The following is a 13722-nucleotide window of genomic DNA, read 5'->3' on the forward strand; positions in this document are numbered from 1 at the left end:
ACACCATGAAATTAAAAAATCAGGAAACAATTACAAATGCTTGATTTTTCTGCGGAGTATTTTATTAGTGTGTGTTATTGCTTGCAGTAGTAAGTTGTTAAGCCCAAATTGTGAAGACAGTTTTTAAAAATATAAATTCTGTGGGTACCAAACCCTAGAATTAAGATTTTTTTTTTTTAATGATTAAAAAAAATGCAAATAACAATAGTCTTGTAGAGATCAGAAAGAAAATAATTTTGGGTAAATTATTCCACAGATGCTTACAGTCAAGCTCTTGTTATCCTACAATATGGTTTCCTCTGGCTCATATTAAGTGGAATAGTGGACTCAATAAACAACTGGTATTCTGTGTTTTGGTAGTATGGTTAACATAGAATCATAGAACATGTTACTTTTTAAGCACTTAAGATTTGTATTCCTAGTTGTGTTTTCTAAATTATTAATTATGACTGGCTCTGTTTTGCTCTATATTATATAAACTTGTTGTTGAATATTTTTTTCTCCCCTACTAAGGATTATGTACTGAAGGCCTGTACCGTGTTAGTGGGAATAAAACAGATCAAGACAACATTCAGAAACAGTTTGATCAAGGTAATGACAGGTTTTATTATTTAAAGCCAAAACAGAACTCGAATTCTCCATGGATTTATCAAAGTGCAATATAAAAGGATTGCACTTTCAAACTGATTTCCATAGCACTGAGTACTTAATGCTCTGGTATGTTGTATTGGTATAGTCTAGGTTATTACCAATGAAGCTGTGTATAAACCAAAGATGGGGTAGAATCTTGTTACAGCTGGCTTTAAGTACTGTTAAAATATTTTCTAGGTGGTATTCTAGTGTTTAAATGTAGTCCTAGCTGCTCCTTGTGTTAATAGTTCATCAATCCTAGGCATTAAGGCATTCACTTCCTCCTCTTATCCCCCTCCCAAATGTAATACTGCTTGATTCTTATTTTATTGAAAGCTCTCTTGAAAAATATGGATTAACAATTAAATCTTGATACTAAATTTCTAACAGACCTTTTCTCATGCTAGAATATACTGGAATATGATTGGTAGATCATTAACATTTTGAGTTAAAACAGAGAGTCAGCATTATTTTTTCCTTCTGTTTTCTCATGTAATTTATGATCTCAGTTGATATTTCAAAATTGAAACACTTCTTAAAAGTTCTTGGATATTAATAATGAAGTTAAGCCTTGTGAAAAATTCCTCCTAGATGATAAGGAAAATAAATGTACTAGTTTTTCATGCCTCACTATGTCGTTTCAGATTTTCTTCAGTCGCCTTATTAAAGAATGATCTAGAGTTTCATGTGAAGTGGACATTTGAAAATTAAATTTAGCATTTCCAAAATGTCGCTTTTTAAATACTTGAAGTTCTGTGGTTTACAGTGGTTCCACTTTGAGCCTTGGTTTAAAAATTATGTAGCATGACTGCATTAAATTTCAACTAAAAATATCTCTAGTTAAAAAACCATAAGGCTTCTGTTGTTTGGGAATCTAGCAGTAGATTATATGGCTGTGTGCGGTCACTGGTATGTTTAGGTGTCCTTTTTTAAAAGGCTTCATGTGGTTACATGAATTCTACAAATTGCTGTGCCCTGTACCAGTTTTTAACAAAATTTTGGGAAATAGAATTTAAAAGTTATTATTGGGCAAAATTGATTAATCAGAAGCCAGTCAATGACAAATAGAAAAGTATTTAAGTCTGTAAGGAGAATTAGACAACTGTATTTTTCTAATCTTCTGCTGTTTTCTTTTACTGTCAGATTTTCTTAAATTTGATTTTATGTGGGTCAAAGTGATGCAGTTTATCCATAGGTTCTCGTGCATTTTTTAACAGATGTTTGGCAACATTTTCGTTTTTAGTGTTTTGAATAAATCGTTTTCATACAATACTAGGAGGAATGATAGCTATAGGTTTTTCTTACACTGCTGTTTAATTTTGTTTTACAGATCATAACATCAGTCTAGAGTCTATGGGAGTGACAGTAAATGCAGTGGCTGGGGCTCTTAAAGCTTTTTTTGCAGATCTGCCAGATCCATTAATTCCTTACTCTTTGCACCAGGAGTTGTTAGAAACATCAAGTAAGTAATAAACAATCTTGTCTTGATCTAATTATGTTATATTGATTGCCCTTATTACAATTTTTACTTCATTGTAAGTTGAAAGGAATAACTGCACTGAAATATTTTTAAAAATACTTAGACATGTACATTTTTTATGTTCTTTAAAATTAACAGAACTATATGATGAAATAAAAGTACTACATGTACCTTTTTTTCCCCATTCTGTGTTAGGGCTGTATATGATGAAAGCTCTTGAAACTGTATTGTAGCTGTTAACAGGGAAAAAACCCTTGAATTCATAAAATCATAAATTCAAAGTAGGCTTTAGAAATCTGACACATCTATGGAATACCATGGTAATTTTTAGATTTTTTTTTTTTACTTCTTTTTGAATTCCTTACAAGATGAAATGCTTAATTTTGTCTTAGAAACATTTTTACACGCTTCCAGGTGAAATGACTAAATTGTTTCCTTCTATTGGCAGCAAACTGTTTCAGAAAAAGACTGCTACCCATTTTTGCACAACTGGGATATACAATATTCTTAATGCTTTTTTTGTTCAAAACATGAAAATACTAGTGTAAACCTAAGGCTTGGGCCTGGAGTTGATTGATATATAGTCCATTAGAAATTTTATATTTTGGATGATATGTGTAGATACCCATTTGTGGTATTTCAGCTGTACTATTCAGGCAAATTGCTTGTTTAATGTAATTACTTAGATTTTATTTTTTCTTAAAAGCATATCAGTTAAATTTCAGTCAAAACATGCAGTGGCTCAGAACATAAGTGGACTTACTGTTAAAATGCCATTAATACTGCTTTAAATTTCTATTTGGGATATATTGGAGCATATTTAACATTATTTCTATGGTACTAGGGTACACAAAATTTCTTTTTAGCAATGCAGTCAAGTAATAGAGGTGAGCTCGTATTCCTTTTTATGATATGAATCATCATGGAATAGAAATATATTCTGCAGAATATATGGTTCTACAATACTTTAGTGGTATTTTCCACAAGTGTTTTAGCAACATTTTTTTTAAAGTGTTATTTTATTCCATAGTCCTTTCTTACATGTTGCTTATTTTCTCTTTGAAACAAATAATCTCCCTTGGGCCCATGAAAATCCCTGTTCTCCTTTAAACAGTATATTTAAAATAGCTGCACCAGGCTCATTCATAATATTTTTATTATTTCAATAACTGATAAGCTCAAGATATTCTGAGTTCATGTGGATGTCTTCCTTCCCCCAAATCTTTATGAAACTTTAGTCCAAATAAATCTTATAGAAATATATGTCATAACATTTTGCAAGCAGAGGAAAATCTAACAAGAAATAACCCTGTCACATTGTTTAGTTATCATTCTGCAAGCCAACAGTGAGCTAATCAAGTGATTCTTTGCTGTTAAACACGGATAAATAATTCTGCTTAAATACAGAAAAATGTTTTTGTGTTTAGATAGTTACCTCTATAATAAAAAAATTATTCTAAGCAAAAGTATATGCAGATAGGAATTTTATCAAATATTTTCTCACTTGATATTTCTCTGTGGGTATCCTATCTGTACCATTAAACTAGAAAAAAAACTTAGCAACACTTTATTCAGTATGTCTTTCTAGATGTGTCAGAAAATGTCACTTATTTCTACAGAAATCACGGATAAGACAGAACGGCTACATGAGTTAAAAGAAATTGTGAAGAAATTCCACCCAGTGAACTATGATGTCTTCAAATATGTAATAACGCATCTAAACAGGTTTAGTATTTTCCTGCTAAAATTTTGTTTAAATTGTAACAATTGCAAAAAAAGATTGTGTTAGTAACAATGAATTGACTACTAGAATTGAAAATTTCATGCTGTATTGCTTATCTGTGAGTATAAATGTGGAAAATGAAATTAGGAGTTAGATGTCGATTAGAAAAGGTTTGTATATTCTGTTGTCAGATTTTATTGATGTATAAATATCTGACATCATCGCTACTATAAAGTTATAAGAATGATTGGTGTACATAACAAAAAAAGCTTGAAAGAATAACTATGCACCACTGTTATAGATCTCTCTCTCTCTCTTTCTCTCTCTCCTCTCACTTTTCTGCAAGTAGCTATTAATAATATAATAAACCTAATATAGGTTTAAAGGGACCTGGAAGTCATTTCGCCTAAACCCACCCCCCCACCGCTACCCCCGCGCCTTAAAGCAGGGCTGGCTTTAATTGGAATCTAAAATATAACACCCACCCAAACGTGGCCTTTGCAGTGCTTGAGTAGAGGGGAAAGATCACTTCTCTAGACCTGCTGGCAGTACTCCTTATGCGGCCTAGGATGCCATTGGCCTTCTGCCTCACAGGGGCACGTTCCTGGCTGGTGTTGAATTTGCTGTCCACCAGAACTTTCAGGTCCTTGTCTGCAATGGTGCTTTCCAGCTAGACAATTTTGTCTGCATACACCAATAAGCTTTTCATGACATTTAAGTTGTTAAATTGTTCCAGATTGGGGTGTGTGTGTGTTTTTGCAGGTATTTGTAACAATCTACCTGGGCAAGTAATATGGGGGCTGAAATGAGACCTTTTAACTTATCCTATTTAGTCAACACAGAACATAGGTGCTCTGTATTGCAGTTTGGAAGGAGTCTTCTCTTTTCACTGAATGTATGAGAAACTTTAGAATTTAGGCACCTACTTTTAGACTTCTCTCCACCACAGATATGACTTGCTAAAGCTTTATAAAGTTACCCAGTTTCCTTCACAGGGAAGTGGATCAATTTTTCCATTGCAGTCTTTCCAAATACGAATTCATCCCTAAAATAGATAAAATCGTATCACTGTATGTGTAATTATTCTATGCATTTACATATTACACACAAGAACATCTTTCAATTCTGTATCTGAAGTAAAACAAAACATCTCAAACTTGACACAGTTATTAGTTACCTGAAATGTTTCAATAGTTCTTAATGGACCTGATAGACATTTTCGTGGAGGAGTGGCAATCTTTGAATTGTCAGAAGTCTTTAGCTGGTCACCTGTTAGCATAGCACAGCTGAAAGTACAGCATCAAGAACCTGGATTGCTGCAAGTAAAAGAGCTAAATATAATTTTAAAAAATCCTGAATAGGTTCTAATACATGCATTTCTACAGACAAATTAAAATATATTAATCACAGAACTTATTGGAGAACAGAAGTGATGTACACTGACCTTCGCTCTCCAGTACACTCTCTTTCTTTTAATGATGACTGATTTACATTGTGGGTTGCTAGTAACAAAATAATCTTAAGTAAGAAAGGCTGTCATTTTTTTTGTCTCATTTGCAGTGTCAGGTAGTTGCGTTCCATTCAACGGGAAAACTGCTTGAGCATAAGCAATTGCATAGAGAGAGGTAGATATAGGTGGATGCCAGATCTTAAAGGGAACTTGTAACTAAATTCTTTACAGTCTGTATTTATTTTTAAGAGATTAATTTGTGATAAATTACTGCTAGTATATAATTAAAATGGAAGTGTTGTTTGTCAAATGAATTGTTTGTTAAATGAGGTAAAACACTCTACTTAAATGATGGAAGAGAGCTCTCCCCATCACAAACTGATGTTTTAAATGCTTAGGTTTTACATCATATGTCATTAGAGTAAAAAATGTGGTATTGCTGTATAGTTAATAGTGATTGGTGCTTGATATTATTTTGGTGTGTCCACAAGCATAGAACTTGGTTATTGAAACAAAAAATACAAGTATTATCCAGATGAGTTTGCTATTGAAATACGAGAGACCAGTAACCATGAGACTATAATAAATGGCCAAGTGCGATGAATTTTTCTTTAGTGTGATAAGCACCTTCCAGAGTATACTAGCTGTCTAATTGTGGTGGATTAACTGTAAGCAGAAGTGAGTTTTAAAGATGGAGTTGAAACAGGACAGTGTTGGATTGGCATTGGCTTTTTTGATATTGGTTGTATTTTATGTTTGTTCTTTGATAATGACTCCCTTTGTACATAAGGGCTAATATGGCATAATATGCTTCTGAAGTCTGGGAAAACATAGGTGTACAGCTTTTAAAGTCTGATCATAGAGCAAGTTTACAGCCTGAAGTTCCTGAAGAGTTTTCAGTGGAGGAAAGCGGCAGGATCAAGAGAAACAGACTCTCTGTTTTTTCATTTTGAGTGAACATAGAAGAAGGTGAATAGACATTTGCTAAGCACTTAAGATTCTGAAGCAGTTTGGGAAAGTTTGGTAGGAGGTGGCATACAGGTTGGTAGGTTTTTGTTTACCCTTAGAAAGGACAGAGGTAAAGTTTAAACACAGGAAAGAATAAAGTTGATTGTTATGTTTAATCTAGTTGTGAGCTGCAACCAGGAAGAGGTGCAATGCTCTTCTCACTTCTAGCCATAGGTTCCCACTGATTCATTTGTTGGATCTAATGATTATGCAGCTGCGGCATCTTCTAAAGGAAAACAGAAATAAGGGAAATCTAATTTTCTGTACAATACGCTAGCTGATCTCAGACACCCTGTGGGCACCCTGTGGTCTGATGCCGGAAAGTTGGTGGAGAAGAAGAGGGGAAGAATGAAACTTCACCTGTTTTCCGCAGCAGCAGTCTGCAACTAGATCAGATTAGATTAAAGAGAGACAGCAAGCAGTGAACTCATGACAAAGGGAGGAAAAAAGGTACATGAGAAGACCAAACATATAATCAAATCCTAGAGGTGCTTAAGGATGTCAGAGGGTACACATTTTAGCATATGCAACTGAAGAAGCCCCTTGAAAGATTTTTAAATTCGGAGCAAAAATGTCAGGAAAAAAGCAGTCTGCAAAACAGATGATCTGGCTTTTATTTCAGTTTTATTACGTAGCAGGTGCTATTTTTTTCCCGGTTTTATAACTTACCTTGTTGTAGTTTGTTTTGTAACGAAACATCATTATAGAGCTTGAAATCCCTTTTGGTGTTTTTCATTGTACTCATTTTAGGGAAAAGGTACAGGCAGTTCTGATTCAGAACTCTGACAAATTCATTGTCCTATTGCAATGTCTTAGAATTAAATTTTATTTAATTCTTGGTAACAGTCTCAGTCATTGTTCTATCTCTAGAGTATAGTCTAGGAGGAATTTATACACAGAATTCAGTGTAGGAAGAAAACTCTTTAATAAAAATGCTAAGCACGATTTAAGCTTACATTTATATTTTCGGGTTCTTTAATCCGTAAATGAAGTTAAAATGTAATTCTTGTAGGGAAAGAGATTATGAATATTACTGTCACTCAAAAATAGTATCCAAATATCCTTTCGACCAAACTTATTCAAAACAGATTGAGAGGCAATATTTGTGTACCCTCACACTATTTGGAATAAGTAATGCACATGTTAAAATGGAAGCCTACCCTTTATAGTTACCACTATACATGCATTGTAAATGAGTGAAAATATTTTCTTATAGCATTAATTCTAGTGTTTACTATGGTTTTTCACAGTTTTTGAATCTATGGACTACAGCCAGCTGTCAGCAATTCTTGCAGTCTGCTCTTGTTAATCATCAAAATTGTAACTGACAAGTTGCTGAAGTTTTATTTTTCTGTCTATTTCTGCAGGACATCTGTAGCTCAGTTACCTTTGTGCTGTCTACTGTAATATAGGAATTGCATGTTCCCTGCTGAATGTCTTAGGTGTTTGTCACATTTATTAACACACGATTTTTCATGTATCTCACTAATTACTTCTAGATAAATTTGTGGTGTTACTTTAGAATGCAAAGTATTTTTAGAAAACAAAATATCCTTGCTCTTTCTAGCCTATTACTATGAAAGCAGTGCATTTTTTTTCTGAGGAGGCATTTAATTGTAGATGATAAATTTGGTAACAGGATGGTTTGTTGCATTTTTTTTTCTTATAATTGTATTGTATTAGTGAATTTATATTGTACGTGAAGAACCGGTTTTGCCCCCTGCTTAAAAGCAGGAAACTTCTAAGAAGAAAAACCCGGTTGGAAGCCTTTGCGTTATACATTGAAAAATAAAATTAATGTGTATTGATATTAGTGAAGTTTCCACTGATGATGTTCTTTACAGCTTGGCCAAATTCTATTGCTGGTCAGTATGAAAAAACCTGTAGAGATGTGCTTTAATCAACACTTGAATTTTTTGGTTTTGTGTTTATTTTTAGCGTGGGTTCTAATGTGATGCCTTTTTCTGTGAGTGCCATAGATGTTAGTTAGTATCTGGCTGTCCTACAGTAGGAAGCCATTTCTGTAATTTTTCTTCTAGATATTTTAATGGGTGAAATTTTAATTTTATGAAATCCTGTAGCTAGTTGAGAAATTTAAAGTTTGTTTATTATTGTCACTTAACAATGTTGGTGGAATATTGAATTTCTCTCTTGATTAAAAGCTCGATCAGATTTATATTTGTTAGCTATCCAAATCTGGAAAAGTCATGGTTTCTAAACTTTATTCTGCAAAATCGTTTAAAAAAACCCCCAGGAATGATTGTTTTAATGGATAGCTGGAGGAAAGTACTGAAAATCTTGAGATTGTTTAATAATAATGCTTACAGTTAGAGAGCTATGAAAATATTGGTAGTTGATTGTATACCAGTTTTAATCCATTCTGTGCATGTCCTTCTCATTTCAGGGTTAGTCAGCAATATAAAACCAACTTTATGACTGCTGATAACTTATCGATTTGTTTCTGGCCTACTTTGATGCGACCTGATTTTGAAAACAGAGAATTCCTTTCTACCACCAAAATCCACCAGTCGGTTATAGAGACCTTCATTCAACAGTGTCAGTTTTTCTTTTACAATGGCGAGATCGTAGAAGCACCTAACCCAGTGGCGTGTCAGCCACCGCCTTCCAATGCAGTGCAGATGGTGGAACCAATGGTACCTCTTCAGTTACCACCGCCGCTGCAGCCTCAGCTGATACAGTCACAATTACCAGCAGACCCTCTTGGTATTATATAAATAGAAGATGATTGCAGGCAGCCTGGCACTGGACAGTAAAGACAAGCTATAGACATGCATGTTTCAGGATACAGTAATGTACTTCGTATTTATGAAAAATAATTCCCATCCAGCTGATTGGACATCTTTTTGTTATATCCCGTACTGTGTTCCTCATTTGTACACACTGCAGATAAAAACTATGTGATAAGCATGACTGGAGAGGTTTAATTTTTAAAAGCAAAAATAGCTATAAAGTACAAAGCTGCTGCTGCATGATACCTTATTGCAATCACTATATCATTCCTGTGACGATTTGTCACAATATATTGTGAATAAAATTTTTCTATAGAAATTTAATGATTTAAAAAAATTACATTTATGAAACATTCAATGCTTACAGCCTGCTTTATGGCTGTTTTTGTTATTTAACATGCTATTTTTGGCAATTTTATTCACGTTCAGGCGTTCTGTGTAAACAACTAAAGCCCAGCTATAGTTTATTTTGTAATCTCCTGGCTACTTATGTGATGGTATGCTTAGGATGGTTTATGGAAGAATGCAAAATGCACTGCTGAGAATTTTACAATCCCTCACCATCCATCTTTACTTGTAAGTAAACCTGTGGACAGTTTGTTAAGGGTGGGTGAACTTGCTTATTATTTCTTACAGCACAATACCAAGGACATGCTTGTTGTAAAAGTGAGTTTCAAATATTGTACAAAAATTTTGATGTTGCCTACTTATTTCTTTATGTTCCATTACCGAACTAAACATTTTGTAAAACTGTTAATTCTGTAAACAGCTGCATGTTTAAAAGATCATTGATGGTCTTGTAAACTTAATCTAATATATTTTAGATATTTTAATTTTTCCCACTTGGGAATACATGTAGTGTTTAGAAAATAGTTCATGACATTTTCATATAAGGTTATATAACTTTTCATACATAAACATGAATTTTGTTGTAGTAAAATTCTCTAAACCAAACAATGTTTTAATCTAGGACTTCAATTAATCTATTCTTTAAATCTATTTTTATGTGACCCTTTAAAGATATACAAAAATGCATTGCTAATACATAGCAATAAATACTTTGGGTACTGACAATTAACCTCTTTGGAGTGTGTATATATAAAATCACATAAACTTGTATTCATATTTTTTTCCTGTGGTATGTTGTTCTAAAAATTCAAATGACTGATTTTATTTTTTTTTGCACCATATTTTTAAATTATCTCTTTTTTCTTTTTTTTTTTTCCATTTATTTTCCTTTTACATTGGTACCAATTTGCTGTAAAAGAATGCTGCTTAATTTAAATCTTTTGGTTAACTATTTTGTTAGTGGTAAAAAATTTAGAAGGTTACAAATTGTATGAAAGGGGAGACCATAGATAAACACTACCTGTGAGACTTTTCATAGCAGCTTTTTTTCTTTTGTGCTCAAAATATACCTTTTTAGGTCTGCAAAGAAGAAAACAGTTTTGGCTCATTCAGCTGCTAGAATGTTTTGTGTAGTTTAAAAAAAAAAAAAAAGCTTTATGATGGTCACTGTTGTAATCTTCACTTATAACAAGATTTAAGATCGTCTTGTATGTGTTATAGTAAATAGATGATTTTGAGAATTAAGGCTTTTAAGAGTTTGATTTGCTCCATTTTCCCCAAATAAAAATTGCCTTTCCCACTTATGTCCTAGGTATTGTACTTCTAATTATGACTTGGATTATCATTCTAGATTACTATGATACCATAAACCCGGCTGCTGTTGGAAGTACATGTATATTATAAATTATCTTGATATTGTGTTATATTCTTGCAAGTAATTATCTTTTCTAAGAAAACATAAACAAAAAAGAAAATTCAACCCTATTCCTATTGCAAAGCACACAGGAATTAATAGTACAATAAAGTCTGTCCTGTAAATTGTAGTATTCTTAACTTGTTCTACTTTACCTGTTGTCTGTATAGCTTTTATTTATAGTTGTCAGTCTAATCTTGGCATGTTTAGCAAAGAAAATGAAACTTCAAGAGTTTTATAAACTATTTCTAGGTTGCTAAAGAATTTATTTTTCTACTGTATATGGTATAGACAAAGCATCACCTGTACAGGAAACAAGTCTATTTCTAATAGAAGTAAGCTTAAAAATAAATGCCAGTCATATCCATATTTAAAAGTTCTATCTCTAGAGTATCTCCAGTCTTTGTAATGTGAATTACATTTTAAACTTTCTACAAATTCCAAGTCATTTGCCATAATATTTAACTAACCTTTGAATACTAATTTTTAGAATAATTTACATTCCATTTCGTGACGAACTTTCATGTTGAACTTGTGATCAGAAGTATTTGCAGTATCAGTTGTTTCTTGTGTATGATGTTATAGCTAAATCACTTTATGATTTTTAAAATTCTTAACACTTACATTTGGCCAAATATGAAAGTGATATTACATTTACTGGATAAAACGTAAAAAGAGAAATAATAAGTAAGCATGGTGTGTGGCGCTTGGTTGTCACATGGAAGAGTCCCTGCATACTGTTTGCATTATGGAAGCGTTATATGCAGGAATGTGGATATGTGTGTATGTGTAATATATAGACTTTGATATTTTTTATGTGTTTGTGTGTTTATGTACACAAGCACATGTGCACAGACTTGCATGCACATACACCCACATAGTAAAGTTTTTAAAAGATACTAGGAAATTATTCCATCATTATTAAAGATTTATAATAGAGTTTTCTCTATTATTATTTTTATTAGTGCTATAAAATGAGGAAGCATGTCATTATATATGAATTCCTCATACTTTGGCTCATGTAGTCCCCTCTAGTTTTAATGAAAATCCAAACAATAACAACTATATTTTTTAATGTGAGCATTTTTACAGTAATATCTATCTTGATAAAGATACAAATGTATATTATTTTTGGTTGAGCATCTCAGTGACACTTTATGGAGTAGTTTGTCTTTTTTATGTAAGATTGGTACAGACATACTGCAGGGTATTGTCTTTCAATGTTTTAGCAATTTTAAAATCCCAGACCTGGGCTACAAAAGTGCCATTTTAAGTAATGCTTAACAGGTTATTTCAAAATTCCTTACCCTCCATGATCTAGCAGAATTTTCACATATATAGTGTAAATAGATTGCAGATGTCAACTTAAGCGAAAAGAAACTTATTTTCTTGTTGTATGTTTTCTCCATTATTTGAATCCTGGTTGCTAGGAAATTTATAGATACGTTTATTTTAGTTGCTGGAGTTTAGCTTCCAATATTTATGATAAATATAGAAAAACTATCAATTGGAGATTAAAAGAATTGGCCTTAGCTTATGTGCATATTTCAGGGGTTTTTTTTCAGTAACTGTGATCTGTTTGTCAACTGAAAAAAATGACACACATATAAAAAAAAAATTAAAGTCAAAATTTTGTTCTTTGTTTATAATGTAATCTTTTGTTGCTACATCAGCAGAATACTGCAGTGAATTAAATATCAGTGAAGCTTATTCTGTATAAAAGATGCAACGAATAAAATACTAAGATGCTTACTGTGTATAATGTTCAGTGTAGTTGCCTACCAAATTTTTAAAGGCAAACCCAGCCTATTATCTCTTCCGCATACACAGAGATGAAATTTAGCAGTAAAGCTTGCTAAACTGAGCGCACTGAGTGTTTAAGGCATTCTCGGGGGGAGGAAGTCTCTGGTTTTGCACTTGATACGCCTTGTAAACTGCTGAATTTTGGAAGTGATTCTTACAGCGGTGAAGACTCTTCTGTAGGTCCTGCCCCCCCCCCGCCCCGATGGATACGTGCACATGGTAGGGAACAGACCTCAGCAGGGACAGAACATAAGATGTTGGATTTAACTCTGCGGTGCATGTGAAATTGTGTGGCTCATGTGACCTCTTACATTTTTTCACCTGATGGAGCTGCTCAGCAAGAAAGGCTGTGGTTGTGCAAATCAGTTTTTTGGATTTCTACCGTGCTAAAGGAACGAGTCTCTTAACGTTTTCCCTATAGAATTTTTAAACCTGAAGTAAAATCTATGGGTTTTGAGGTCAACTTTAAATTTTCAGAGTTGTATGTTATTGGTCATAATTCTGCCAACTATATGGGATAAATCCAACTTTGACAATAGTGTTGATTTTAGTTCTTGAGCGTACAACATCTATGCTTAGTTTGTTTCTTCAGAGCATCTTGGCTGATGCAGAAATAACTGCAAACAAAAACTTCCGACAGCCTTCAAACTTGAATGCTGTTTGGATTTTATTATATGTCTTAACACTTTCAGATACCAGAACATTTCAATCTCAAATAAGATGCATCTTACCTATAACTTACTCAGTGTGCAAATCTCAGTTTCTTGGGTTGCTGTGTCAGAACCCGTCTCTGCTGAGCCTGAAGCCAAACGCAGTGTTCACAGAGCAGAGCACAAGTTCCTGAAGAATGGCTGTCCTGGAGGACCAAAGTGTAAAATCATGTTCACTTGTGTCAAATTCGATCCTGCAACTAATTCACAGTTTCCATGGAATCAGAAGGGATTAATTTAATCTGTCATCATGGCTAGTGAAAGCGAACGCTTCCTTCCTTTTCTTATCGACAAATTCTTTCCCAAGTGCGTAGATGGTGCGCACTATGGGTGTTGCCCATATGTTTCTCATCTTCCTTACAAGATGCAATGCACGTGTGTTTAGACCTGGTATTGTTGCTGAATT

The 13722-nt window shown here is 33.3% G+C and overlaps 1 protein-coding gene across 2 annotated transcripts in view; it reads left to right on the forward strand.

Moving 5' to 3' along the window:
* Positions 1-12560, forward strand: part of ARHGAP5 (Rho GTPase activating protein 5) — a 48417-nt gene extending 35857 nt beyond the window's left edge. For both annotated transcript variants that reach the window (XM_054826462.1, XM_054826463.1), the window contains 4 exons: positions 514-591; positions 1961-2092; positions 3730-3835; positions 8696-12560. In XM_054826462.1, coding sequence (XP_054682437.1) covers positions 514-591; positions 1961-2092; positions 3730-3835; positions 8696-9026 — 647 coding nt within the window. In that variant the 3' untranslated portion in view covers positions 9027-12560. The remainder of the gene's footprint in view (positions 1-513; positions 592-1960; positions 2093-3729; positions 3836-8695) is intronic.
* Positions 12561-13722: the final 1162 nt, after the last annotated feature.

The sequence above is a fragment of the Grus americana genome, chromosome 5 (genome assembly GCF_028858705.1).
Source record: "Grus americana isolate bGruAme1 chromosome 5, bGruAme1.mat, whole genome shotgun sequence".
In the NCBI taxonomy this organism is placed as follows: Eukaryota; Metazoa; Chordata; class Aves; order Gruiformes; family Gruidae; genus Grus; species Grus americana.